A 13,136-nucleotide genomic window follows, 5' to 3' on the forward strand; every position below is an offset into this window, starting at 1 on the left:
CATTTGAGTAGTTGCAGGGCATTTCTGTATTTGGCTGAGGTGTGGGTATTTGCAGTAAGTTTCTGTATTTGGTTGTGTTGTGAGTATTTGCAGTGCATTTCTGTATTTGGTTGCGTTGTGAGTATTTGCAGTGCGTTTCTGTATTTGGGTGTGTTGTGAGTATTTGAAGGGTGCGTTGTGAGTATTTGCAGTGCGTTTCTGTATTTGGGTACGTTGTGAGTATTTGCAGCGCGTTTCTGCATTTGGGTATGTGTGAGTATTTGAAGGGTGCGCTGTGAGTATTTGCAGTGCGTTTCTGTATTTGGGTACGTTGTGAGTATTTGCAGCGCGTTTCTGCATTTGGGTACGTTGTGAGTATTTGAAGGGTGCATTGTGAGTATTTGCAGTGCGTTTCTGTATTTGGGTACGTTGTGAGTATTTGCAGCGCGTTTCTGCATTTGGTTGCATTGTGAGTATTTGAAGGGTGCGTTGTGAGTATTTGCAGTGCGTTTCTGTATTTGGGTACGTTGTGAGTATTTGCAGCGCGTTTCTGCATTTGGTTGCATTGTGAGTATTTGCAGGGTGCGTTGTGAGTATTTGCAGAGCGTTTCTGTATTTGGTTGCGTTGTGAGTATTTGCAGGGTGCGTTGTGAGTATTTGCAGTGCGTTTCTGTATTTGGCTGTGTTGTGAGTATTTGCAGCGCGTTTCTGTATTTGGGTGCGTTGCGAGTATTTGCAGCACTTGTGTTGTCAAACAAGATGTTTTCATATTTTGCTGATGTTTTTTCTATTTGCATGTGTTTTTTTTTTCCAGTTGTGGCGCGTTGAGCTCTTTCAGACACCATACGTATAGATATAATCAATACTCATCACTTATAGACCTTGGTCAGGTTAGACGGAATATTGAATTCAATGCAGATGAAAATGAGGATGTGAAGGACAGATGTATAGTCTTTAAAATGGCATGCACTGTATAAGAGTCCCAGATCATGAATTTTCAGAATTAACAACTTTTAAAATTGTTTTATGGAGTTTTTGTCTACTGAAAGTTTTGTTTGGAAATACGTTTCTTCAGCTAAAACAATCAGATTGTTGCTAAACAATAGTGCAATCCATTGAATGCACTGTATTCTATTCCTCACAGCCTCGTATTCATTCCTGTCAAAAATTAAGTATGGCGCTACCCTGACTAAGTTGTGACAGATATATATATATATATATATATCTGTCACAACTTAATTTATATTATCTCCACTCTTGTCTGCACGCTTCTCTACACTCCTCTCCTTCTCCACTTGCATTCTCTCATCTGGTTTCCGCTCTGCTCCTCTAATACTTTCTAATTTTTTCTCCTTTCCCTCTCCTTCTTTGAGTTGTTTCTCTCCTCTCCATTTGTATCCTCTTCTCTTATCTTTACTCCACTTTTCTCCTATCCTAGGAGATTTTTTCATCTCTTTCTCTATCTAGTTCTAGTTTCATCTCCTTCTCTTTTCTCTCCTTCTCATCTATCCTACTCATTTCTTCTTCAAGTTTTTTTCTCCTCTTTTCTCCACTTCTGTCCTCTCTTCTCTTTTCTAATCAAAGTACTTTCCTTTGCTTCTACCCTTCTCTACCATTTCAACTCATCTCTTCTGCTCTCAGTCTGGTATCTTAGCTGACGTGTCTCTTTTCTCTTTGGCGTGATGGCGTCTCCCTGCTGCCAGCTCTCCACTCTGTCCCAGAACAGCCAGGACACCACACGTGTGCCAGCCAGCCGGCGACATTGAAACAGAGACACCGTGTATGTGTGAAAGAGAGGAACAAAGACTCAGCAGATGGAGAGACAAACAGGAGAAGTGGAAAGATACAGAGAACACAAACGGATGATCTGACAGTAGAAAGAATGCCGTTCAAGATGAGAAAATGCACAGGTGACAGTGCTGCGATGAACAAACAACATAAGACGCTCCACCCACACACATACACCCACCCACCCCACCCACGCACACACACACACACACACACACACACACACACACACACACACACAATGACACTTGAGTTGATCAGAAGCGATGACATCTGGACTTGAGATGAGGTGGAGGAGGTCAGGGGTCGGGGGAGGTGGCGGGTTATAGCCCTAAACGTCTGAGATTGAAAAGTAGACAGGCACCTCTTACGTTTATGCGCGCTTGGTACTCGGCGCTACCGGCCGAGTTGCGTGCGGCGCAGCGGTACACGCCCCCATCGCGGATCTGGGGGTTGGTGACATTGACGTGCGAGACAGTGGAGCCGTCGGAGAGCGTGTACTGGCTGGCCCGGTGCGCCGAGTCCCGCGCTACCGGCTCGTCGTCCAGCGTCCAGGTGATGGTGGGGGGAGGGGCGCCTTTGGCCGCACACATGAGAGAGAAGGGCTCGCCAGGGGCTACCACGCGCTCACTGAAAGACGAGACGATCCGTGGGGTGCCGTCTGACAGGAAAAAGAGAGAGGAATACAGATAGAACACTTCATAATCTTTGAAAAGCACACTGCTGAACTGTTTGTTTCATATGAACAGTATGAAAAACAGTACATTTTACGAAATCATTGGATTGAGAACAGTTATTTTATTCTACTAGCCCTACTTTTTTGTGATGCAAATTGCAATCGTTTTTTTTTAATTGCTTGGTTCCTTTCTGTTTCTGTAAATTAAAAAGCAAATATATTCCGACTGTTATGCTGTATTTCATGTTCATTACGGACAGCAAAAGTACCTGTTACTAGAAACTTGTCGTATCGTGCCGGTGTAACTCGCTTAAAAATAATAGTAATCCAATTTTGGAACTTTGATGTCAAAAAATAAATTTAACCACTGCAGAGTTAGAATCCGAACCACAACCTTCAGCGCTATCCCATTATCCACTCACCCTCAAGCAGTATGATGGAGAAGTCCTGTGCGGTCTGACCCTTGCGGGTGGCAAAGCACTGATATGCCCCTGAGTGTCTTTTCTGGGCTGCCGTGATGAAGAGTGTCTCGTTGTGGGCTCCCTGGATGGAGAAGTGCTGGTCAGGCACAATGGGTTCTGTGTTGCGGAACCAGGAGACGGTGAAGTGGGGCGAACCCTGAACAGCACAGGACAGAATCACTGTGCTGCTGATGCCTGTTTTCAGGTTCTTGGGGGATAATGTGACTCTCAGAGGCTCTGTGGAGAAAGAGCAAGACAGAGAGAGAGAGTTGTTTGAGTCTGAGGGTAAAATTTTGAATAAATATATATATTATTTTAGTGTAAGGCCGTGTGTCCACCAAAGCGATTTTAGCTAGCGTTTTTTTTTTTTTTTCAGTAGAGACGCTTTGCTTGCTACGATAAGGAATATCCACGGAAGTGGAACTAGTATCTCATTTCACAGATAGTTTGTTTCTGTACTATATATCTATATATTCTATATACAGACGTGGACAAAATTGTTGATACCCTTGGTAAATATGAACAAAAAAGCCTGTGAAAATAAATGTGCATCATTAATCCTTTAGATCTTTTATTTAAAAAATTCACAAAAACCTAACATTTTCATTGAAGTATAAGAATTTAAAATGGGGGGTAAATGTCATTACGAAATAAATGTTTTTCTCTCAAAAGATGGGTTTGGTGCAAACAGGGATAAAAAGTACCCCATGCCCACTGTTAAATGTGCTGCTGGATCTTTAATGTTGTGGGCCTATTTGTTTTGCTGGAGGTCTCGGACATCTTGTTCATACATGTTTTAGCAAATACTAACAGATAAAAAAAATCAAAACCTGACCGCTTCTTCTAGAAATCTTATAACCATGGGCCGTGGTTGCTGGTTGAATCTTCCAACAGGATGATGATCCAAAAACAAACTTCAACACAAATTTCAACACAAACTTGTGTCACTGAGCATAAAATAAAGCTTCTGCCATGGCCATCCCAGTTCCCTGACCTGAACCCTAAAGAAAATGAGTGGCGTGAACTGAAGAGAAGAAGCACCAACATGGAGCTGGGAGTCTGAAGGGCCTGGAGAGATTATGTATGGAGGAATAGTCTCTGATCTCTTGTCAGGTGTTCTCCAAACTCATTAGGCATTATAGGAGAAAACTCAGAGCTGTTATCTTTGCAAAAGGAGGTTGCAAAAAGTATTGAATAAAAGGGTGCCAATAATTGTGTCCAACGCGTCTTAGAGAAAAACATTTATTTCATAATGAGATTTACCCCCTATTTTAATTTCTTACACTTCAATGAAAGGTTAGAATTTTGTGAATTAAAAAAAAAAAATCTAAAGGATTAACGATGCAGATTTATTTTCACAGTTTTTTTTTGTTCATATTTATCAAGGGTACCAACAATTTTGTCCACGTCTGTTTTCTGTTCTATATATGAAATATCAATACAAATGTAAAGTATTTGCTCTAGATCTTGTTTTAAATTATTTTTGTTCCATTATTATGCTTGTTGTTGTCATCTGTTGACATTGTACAAGCAGAATGTGGCGGTTGGTCAGTGTTGTATTTGTCCCACCCCTCCTCCACTGTGATGGACGGCTGGGTACAAAGTGACAGTGACGAGCGCTGCGTTTTACCCAAAGTTGAACATTCTTCTACTCTCAGCGACCGGTAAAAACGCTGAGCGTTCAGTGCATCAGCGTGAAATAGATGCTCAATGCCTCGTTACGCTCTTGGTGTTTTAAAAACACGCCACTCCCATTGAAAACAATTTGAAAAATATGCTAGCCTTGGATAAATATGCTTTGGTGGACACATGGCCTAAAAGTTAAAATTATGTTGTGCCTTATTGGTCCTTTTTTTGTGAACACAGACAGACAGACAGATAGATAGATAGATAGATAGATAGATAGATAGATAGAGAAAATGTCAGTGAACAATAAGGCAGCTGGTGTTATGTGCTGGAGGCCTCTGTGCATGATGGTGTGTGTGTGTGTGTGTGTGTGTGTGTGTGTGTGTGTGTGTGTGTGTGTGTGTGCGTGCGTGCGCCCTCCTCTCCTGTCAGAATCTGTGTGAGCACACTGGTGTGATGTGCCCACCGGCTAAACGTCCAAATGTCCACCCCACCTCCCATTCCTTTATTCCCCTCTTCCTTTCACATTAAGACTCCAGCCAATACCTTCCCAATGGTCTGAGATCCCTTCCCATGCCTGTTCGAACACATACATACATTTCTGGTAGAACAGGGGTCAGACTGGAGAGGCCACAACAGTCTTCCAATCCTCTCATATTACTTTCTCTGTAAGTCACAGAGAAGGTGGCAGAGGCCTATCAGTGTGCCAAAATCACTTAAACACAAATGTGCTTCTTGTTTACTCTCTGGTATACTCCGTTCGATATCTCTTTCTCCCTATGACACTGTTGCACAGGAGATATGGGGCATTAGATTGGTCCGATGGCATGGTGTTGAACCTAACTGACCTGGACCCTCTCCTTCGAATGAAAGGTTGTGGATATTCCAGGATTTTGTAAGAGATGGACAACTGATCCACTGGCCCTGGTTTTTTCATGATTGGGTTAATCCTTCGACTTCAATGGTGGGTACTTCTATAGGGCAGCCAAAACCCTGGGGCAAGTCCCCTCATCCTTGTTCCTGGAGTTCCAACTCCAACACACCTAAACCAGCAAATCAAGTTCTTCGGATTCAGTTTAAAAACACAGGTAGGTTAATTGAAAGCAAGGCCAGAACTAATCCTTCTATAGGAAGGTTGATCTCCAGAAAGTAAGATGAGGACACCTGCCAAAGTGTTTTGGTTGCTGCTTTCGGGAATAGAGTAGGTGGCTACATTCAAGTTGCATGTTCCAGAACATTCCAGTCAAACAAACAGTTCTAACCCTACTCTTACTATAGGTTGAAAAGAAATGTGTTGAAGCCTAACCACAGCTCTATCCTTATGCATAAGTATGATTGTTTAATAGGAATGTTGTTCGAGGACCAACAAGAATGTCCTGCTTGTTGAAACTATGGTAAATGAAAAGGATTGTAAGATTTTGCCAAGTATACATGTTTCTGGACATTCTGTTGTCCTGAAAGAACATTTTAGTCGAGCAAACTTGATCCCTAACCCCATTCTTAGGCTCATAAGAATGGTGTTGAAGCTCCAACCACAGGCCTTTCCATATTCACTAACCATAAAATCCAAGTTCAGGAACGTGGTTCCAGGACCAACAAGGACGTTGATCCAAGAACATATCCTACAAGTTAAAGAGTGTCCTACCATTAGTCCTTCTTTTTGTACCTCCCCTCTTTCACTTTTGCTCTTTATTTCCTTTTTCTCCTTACCGATGACATTAAGGTGTCCTGTGACCTCTTTGGAGCCAAAGCTGTTGGTGACTTCACAGATGTAGTTTCCGGAGTCTTCCAGGCGGAGATCGCTGATTGTGAGGCCGGTCAGTCGCCGCGTCCAGCGGGAGTCAGCAGGAAGCGGCCTCCCATCCTTCAGCCAGCGGATGGTGGGGTTGGGGTAACCGGAGGCGATGCAGGGCAACTCTATGCTGCGCCCCACTTGTACCTCTCCTGACTGGAAACTGTCCATCACAGAAGGCGGGGATTCAGTGGGGTCTATGGAAAGAGAGAAAGACCAAGCAAATATATATCCAATTATAACAAATCAGGTAATTTACATACATAAATCTTAAAGGTACAGAACTGCCTTTTTAATTCTAATGGTCTAAGTAAAGGTAGAAAATGCTCATGTTAAACTATTTTTTTTTCTACAAGAACCTATGACTTACATCATAAGTGCCCTTGAGGGAAAAATACACAATTAAAATGTAGAATATAATCCCTTTAAATATCAAAGATATAAATTAGAATGTTAATGTTATTTCTCAAAGAATCACATTTAAGACAGTAACAAAACCAATTACGAAAATATGGTTAGTGCACTATAATTGACAAAAATGACAAAGATGTCAATTGCCCAACAAACCAACACAAATGCTTATACTCACCCAGCACAGAGAGACGAGCCCCATTACTCTGCCTGGTTTCTCCGCTGTATTTGTGCTTGGTGATGCAGCGGTAGGTAGAGAGGGCATCCTCTTTCTGAACGTCAGATATGTAGAGGGCCCCATATGATGTCAGGAAAAACCTGTTACCTGAAGACAGAGAAGAGGTGATATAAGCATGTGCACATGAATTTCATTGACCCACATAAGAATAAAAAACACTGAAGCCTTTATGATTCTCTAAAGTACATTCAGTACCAACTTCATATGCAAATCCTCAACCATAGGAAATAAATTCAGTCAGTCACAGATAGAATAACCATCTTTGGACTTTTACAAAAATCCAAATGTTATAATTGGTCAGAAAACTTGCTCACTGAGATACAAATCATCCAGAAAAGTGTCTCCAGTTACAAAAACTAACACATGTATAGATATGAAAGAATTTTTGAAAGATACAACAAGTAATCCATTACAGACTAAGAAAGAGAGAGTGTTTTAATATTTGATGTGTATGTTATTGTAACAGTATATTACTGTCATGTTCATTTCACATCAGTGAGGCCTGACTCCACTCTGATTTATCTGTACATCCACGAAGGCCGTATTTTACATTGCAGCACTCGCCCAGAAGCCAGAAGTGGGTGATAAACGTTTCTCCTTCTTTTCAGTCCTTCTTATTCAATTCAGAACATTTTAGCTGTGAATATTTCTGGCACAAAAAGACAAATAAGATGTTTGATGTATATGTAGATTGTTGTCGTGTGTTTTAATAGGCAGAATTTTTAAAAGTGAACATTGAGATCTTGAGAACATTGAAGGGGTAACATCATCAGAAACCTCTAAGGCCCTGTTTATACCTGTTATTAGGATGCATTTTGTAGATGAAGTAGATGAAGGAGACGCATTCCTGTTCACATCTGGTGTTTTAATCCGTCTTTTTTGTCCATTTTCAACCACTTCTGCCCTGATTTCTTCAAGGGGAGGGTCTATGGGTGGGTAAATGTATGGGTTTTTCAGATCTTTCGATCTAATGGACAAATTGCATATGAACACGCATGGAGACCAGGAATGGTGAGAGAACATTGTGCTTGTCACGTTTTTTGTCTTCAAACCAAAATTGGGTCTTCAGTCGACAAAGTTTAAATCTCATCTGGCTAGTGCACTTCCCATAATGTTTATGCATTAGGTCAGTAGGTGGAGAGTAGGCAGTGTTTTTGTGGCTGTTCAAAGACATTCGACCACATGAGTGTCTATACTATGCAAGCAATCCGGTCGAAGGCGTTTTCGATTACCTCTGGAAGTGGTCGAAAGTGGACAACCTCAAAACGTTTTAGACACCTTTATTTAGCGTCGTCCACTTGTGATCCGATTGGCGAAAACGCTTCTTAATAACAGATGTAAACAGGATAAAGTTAATACTTAATTGAAACAACTGAGAAGTCTCCTGAGCTATGAAAGAGCAACCTCAGAGCAATAAAATGTGTGTGTGTGTGTGTGTGTGTGTGTGTGTGTGTGTGTGTGTGTGTGTGTAGAGTATTAAAAAATAGTTTTCCTGTGTTCTGCTAAACTGCGCATCACTGGTCACAATAACAACAACAAAGTATGTCAGTGTGTGAGAACAGTCAGTCAGTCCCTGTGTGTGTCCTAGTTTCTCCAGGCAGGCAAGGCATGTGTATTGGGCCAACCGCACCGTTATGAGAAAACTAACTGGACTGGAAATGTAAAAACTCACAAAACACAAGTCTGACACAAACACAGACATAAACACACTTTAAGACCAAACCTTCAGCTATAGGTCAACATCTGGAGTCATATACAAACTGTGACTCATTAAAAACATGAAGATGTGTTTAAATTAGATGTGGTATCATTAGTTGACTATTTGCCATGTGTCTTGTTTATCCATTTATATTAGGACAAACTTGTACATTCAAAAATCACTCAACAAGACACAACGTTCCTACAGAAAGCAGGATTACCCAGTGGGAAGAGCATGTGTGTGTGCGTGTGTGTGAAGGATGGCGATCGATGAGTTTTATGGCTCGAGAGCTTCATCCAACGCAGATTTATGAAAGCGGAGAGGACAGGCTTGACTCGGCAGCCCACACACACACTCCATCACTATAACAAGCAGCTCACTCACACACACACACACACACACATGCAGATAGTAGCTACAGACAAACAAAGACAATGGCTGGAAACAAAGATAAATTCAGCGTGCAACTGTGTGAATGTCATGGCCATGTGATAAGACAATGAAATGAAGTATGTGTGCACAGAATTGAGTGTGTGTGTATGGATGTGTGATTATTTGCGTCACAAAAATTTATTGCTGAATGAATATTCGTATGACAGCTAAGCACGAGCATACGTGTGTATAAGTGTGTGTATAGACGTAACACAGTGTCTGTGTAGGTATTGTTGTCACGCTGAGTGCTAGGCCCAGCAAACTGTAATTTAAGAGTCGGCCCTCGCGCTTCAACCTGCATATTAAGGCTTACAGGATAATATGCACTTGGTGACTTTAACCCCCTACAACATCAGCGCAACGCTGTCACAACATTTCACCCGGAGCGAGAGACCAGAGAGGGAGAGAGAGCAAGAGAAAGAGAGGTAGTCAGTGAGTAATTTTGGTTTAATCGCAGTCACTTGGATCTTTCTCATTGTGAAGACTGGTAAATTAAATATCAGCAACCAGGGATACAAGGTCTCTCTTTCTCTCTGCCTTCATTTTTTCACCCTTAGCTGTATAATTTGTTGCACAAATGAAGTGAAATATTAAACAGATATTTTACGCAAAAATTAAAATTCTGTCATTATTTATTTATGTTGTGCAAACCGGTTTCTTCTGAAGAACACAAAAGGAGACAGTTTGAGTAATGTTCACACTGTTCTATTCTATACAAACTGCTCTTTTCTATACATAAACAACAACAACAACAAAAAAATCATATGATGTGCTATATTTCACGTCTTCAGAAGTGAAACTTTAACAATAGATTTGTGTGATGATCAGTCAACACAGTTATATGGCAACTATCAAAATGATTTAACATTTTGGCAAATTGGTAGCTAATTAATTTAAACTTTTGTACGTTTTTGACTGAGGACTGAGGATTAGGTTTAGGGGTGAAACTTTATACGTAATTTTTTCTAAAAATCGTATGTTTTTCATACAAATTACATCGTATGAAATCACCACCCTGTAAAATAGTTATGTTTCCTCGTGAGGTCAGGTAGGAACAGTTGATATTTGCTGAAAATTTTGCCTCCAACAAAGTTTTTTTGTTACATCTCAATCATTTTAAAATGAAATTTCAGATCAATGTACAGCAAATATTTTCAGAAAACAGCAACTTGAATTTTGGTTTTGTGTCATCAAGGTTTTAAATGACATGATGGTGAAATCACTCCATACTCCCTCGATTTTATTTTCATCCACTCATTTTCTCCATATCTCTATATCTAATTTGTCTGCTACTGGTTTTATTTTATTTTATTTTTAGCTGAGGAGGAGGAGGAACGGAATAGGGAAATGTTGCAAGCCATATTCAAACCCACATTTCCCATATGAGCACCACAGCTACACTAACCACTAAGCCATGGTTTCAACATCTGCTACTTAAAATAAGTGGAGTCCTTTATTTGAGTATTGATTTATGCTTTAAAGAAAATGCATGCACCTGTGTGTGTGTGACTATCCATAAGACATTTGTCTTCACACAAGAAGTGAGCCGTTGGGTGTACAGATTAAAAAATGGAGATTGATGGATTAAAAGAGAGACAGACAGAGCTATGCACATATTAGTCCCACATCTCCTTGCAATCAGTTCTGTTTGGGAGTGCAGATCAATTCTTGTCTAGTCTTCCTTCGCCTTGAGGTGTGTGTGTGTGCATGAAGGATTAGAGGGGGGCATGTAAGGTCTGTCTAAAACAAGGGCTTGAGTGTACCACACACATACACGGTTCTGTGGTAGTGCTGGAGTGTGTAGCGTGGGCAGCCTGGGGCATCATGTCAGACCAAGAAAAGAAAAAAAACATGTGGAATTGGATTTATGTGTGGAGCATGGCAACCTTCCAGTTACATCTCACTCTACACAGACTCCCAAAGGCCAGAGAAACACACTCACACACACATAAAGAGAAAAGAGGTTTGTATACATGTTCGAGAATGTGTATTTTTTGTTACTGGATGTCAGGAGGGCAGGCAAAATCTCTCGCTCTCTCGGCACAGGGCCGTTGAGAAGGATCTGGTCTAAAAATAAAACTCTACCGGAAGTAAAGCCGCCATTTTCCTGCAATCATTTTCAAGGTAAAAAGAAACAGAGTAAGTGAGGATATGAATAGTAATGTGAAATACACAATAGTGTGGAAAATAGAACAACAACAAAAAGAAAATTGCAACGCACGAATGCCAGGGGACTCTGAGGTAGGGGCGGAGAACGACAGAACGACAACAGAAGGGAAAAGAGGAAGAAGACGCGCACGAGATGACAGGAAAGAAATACCGAAATATCACAAATAAAAAGAGAGAGACAGAAGGAGAATGCATGATGAGAGAACGATAGACACATGAAGATGGAGAGAGAGAGAGAAAAAAAAGAGGGGTGTGGGCTGAAGCTGTTGTTGAATTTGCTCTAGGAGCTCCCATGTAAATGATGGCGCCGCTGCAATGCTAACGAGGACCGGGTTTCAAACTGTTCGGCCCATTACTTATTAATGCTCTGCGTCTCTTCCCCCTCCCTCTTTCCCTCTTTCCCTATCTCGCTCCACTTTTCCCTCTCTCTCTCTCGCTCGCTGTTGCTAGGGCCCCTGCGCTCACGTGACGTGGGTTAGGGGGCGCTGCGGTGGCATGTGCAAAAACGGAGCGAGAGATGGAGGGAGGGATGATGGGAAGGCTGGCAAGGAGGGGTGTAAACGGAGGGGATGCTAACGCTCGTTTGTTCGTTAAGCCACAAACGGGCTACCAGGGCACGCACGGAGAGCCTGGCACACGGAGAGACAGGCCAGCCAGGGCTCTGATTGGCTGTGGGTGGAACTCAACGTCATTTCGATGCAGAATATGGTTAACGAAGGAGAGATGACAAAAATCAAGAGCTAAAAGGGATCAAAGATAAAAACAATGTCACCAAGTGAAGGAAGACAGTTGGTGACGGGACGGAGAAGGAGAGATGAAGCGAAAACAATTCTATTCTGTTCCACAGAAACAGTCACGCTCAAACACACTACACTGCTGATTTTGTAAGAAAGCCTCAACCAAATCTTCCTTGAAACAATATGGTGTATTCAGAGACGACTCCAGTTCCTGCTCGCCTGGCCTTGTCTTACAACAAAGCACCCTGTTTACACCTGATGGACCCTTATGCTGGATGTATGTAATGTGATTCTTCAGGAAAAATGTCAAGCTCAGTTATAAAACAATGGACAGTTCTGAACCTTGATGTTGACTGGTTACACATCGTCACTGGTGCCCCATCATTGGGGCAGTTGTGGCCTAATGGTTAGAGTGTCGCACTTGTAACCTCGAAGGTCGCGGTTTCGAGTCTCAGTACCGGCAGGAAATGTAGGTGGGGGGAGTGAATGAACCGCGTTCTCTCCACCCACATTACCAATAACTGAGGTGCCCTTGAGCAAGGCACCTAACCCCCAATTGCACCCCCGGGCACCCCAGCACACTGCTCCAGGTGGGTGTTCACAGTGTGCGTATTCAGTATTCACTGCTCTGTGTGTGCACTTGGATGGGTGAAATGAAGAACACAAATTCCGAGTATGGGACACCATATATACTTGGCTACACATCACGTCACTTTCACTTAATGCGAACCACCTGTTTAACAGCATCCTTACACCATGGCTACTTCTGACAACAGTACAAATGGGTTCGGAACTTTTGAGTGTAGGCAGTCTCGAGTTGCGCCCGGTGTAGACACAGAGTTAGAGGCCAACTATTAACTTTAGTTTACATGTCAGGAACTACTGTACTGTATATCTTCTAGTGGAAGGGCAGCACTTAAAGAATTTTCAGATGTGCCCTTATTTTATTTATGTTGAGAGGGGATCCTTTTAGTTATAAGGCACTAGAGGTGTGCTACATTGTGAATATAGTCATGACTGAAGGGGTTGCAGATGCTCCACTGCATGTCATGCCTAATGCCCTTTAGCTCTGACTATACAGTATATATATATATATATATATATAGTGCGCTCTCTTGTACTTTACTG

General features: G+C 41.8%; 1 protein-coding gene across 5 annotated transcripts in view; it reads right to left on the minus strand.

The window, feature by feature from the left end:
• Positions 1–13,136, minus strand: part of LOC127495953 (cell adhesion molecule DSCAML1) — a 135,239-nt gene that overhangs the window by 41,793 nt on the left and 80,310 nt on the right. For 4 of the 5 annotated variants that reach the window (XM_051863424.1, XM_051863426.1, XM_051863425.1 and 1 more), the window contains exons 4-7: positions 6,912–7,058; positions 6,241–6,519; positions 2,866–3,141; positions 2,132–2,428 (exon numbers count right to left, since the gene is read on the minus strand). In XM_051863424.1, the coding sequence (XP_051719384.1) occupies positions 2,132–2,428; positions 2,866–3,141; positions 6,241–6,519; positions 6,912–7,058 (999 nt within the window). The remainder of the gene's footprint in view (positions 1–2,131; positions 2,429–2,865; positions 3,142–6,240; positions 6,520–6,911; positions 7,059–13,136) is intronic. The other variant, XM_051863428.1, reaches the window with a different exon arrangement.

This window comes from Ctenopharyngodon idella, chromosome 15 (genome assembly GCF_019924925.1).
Source record: "Ctenopharyngodon idella isolate HZGC_01 chromosome 15, HZGC01, whole genome shotgun sequence".
In the NCBI taxonomy this organism is placed as follows: Eukaryota; Metazoa; Chordata; class Actinopteri; order Cypriniformes; family Xenocyprididae; genus Ctenopharyngodon; species Ctenopharyngodon idella.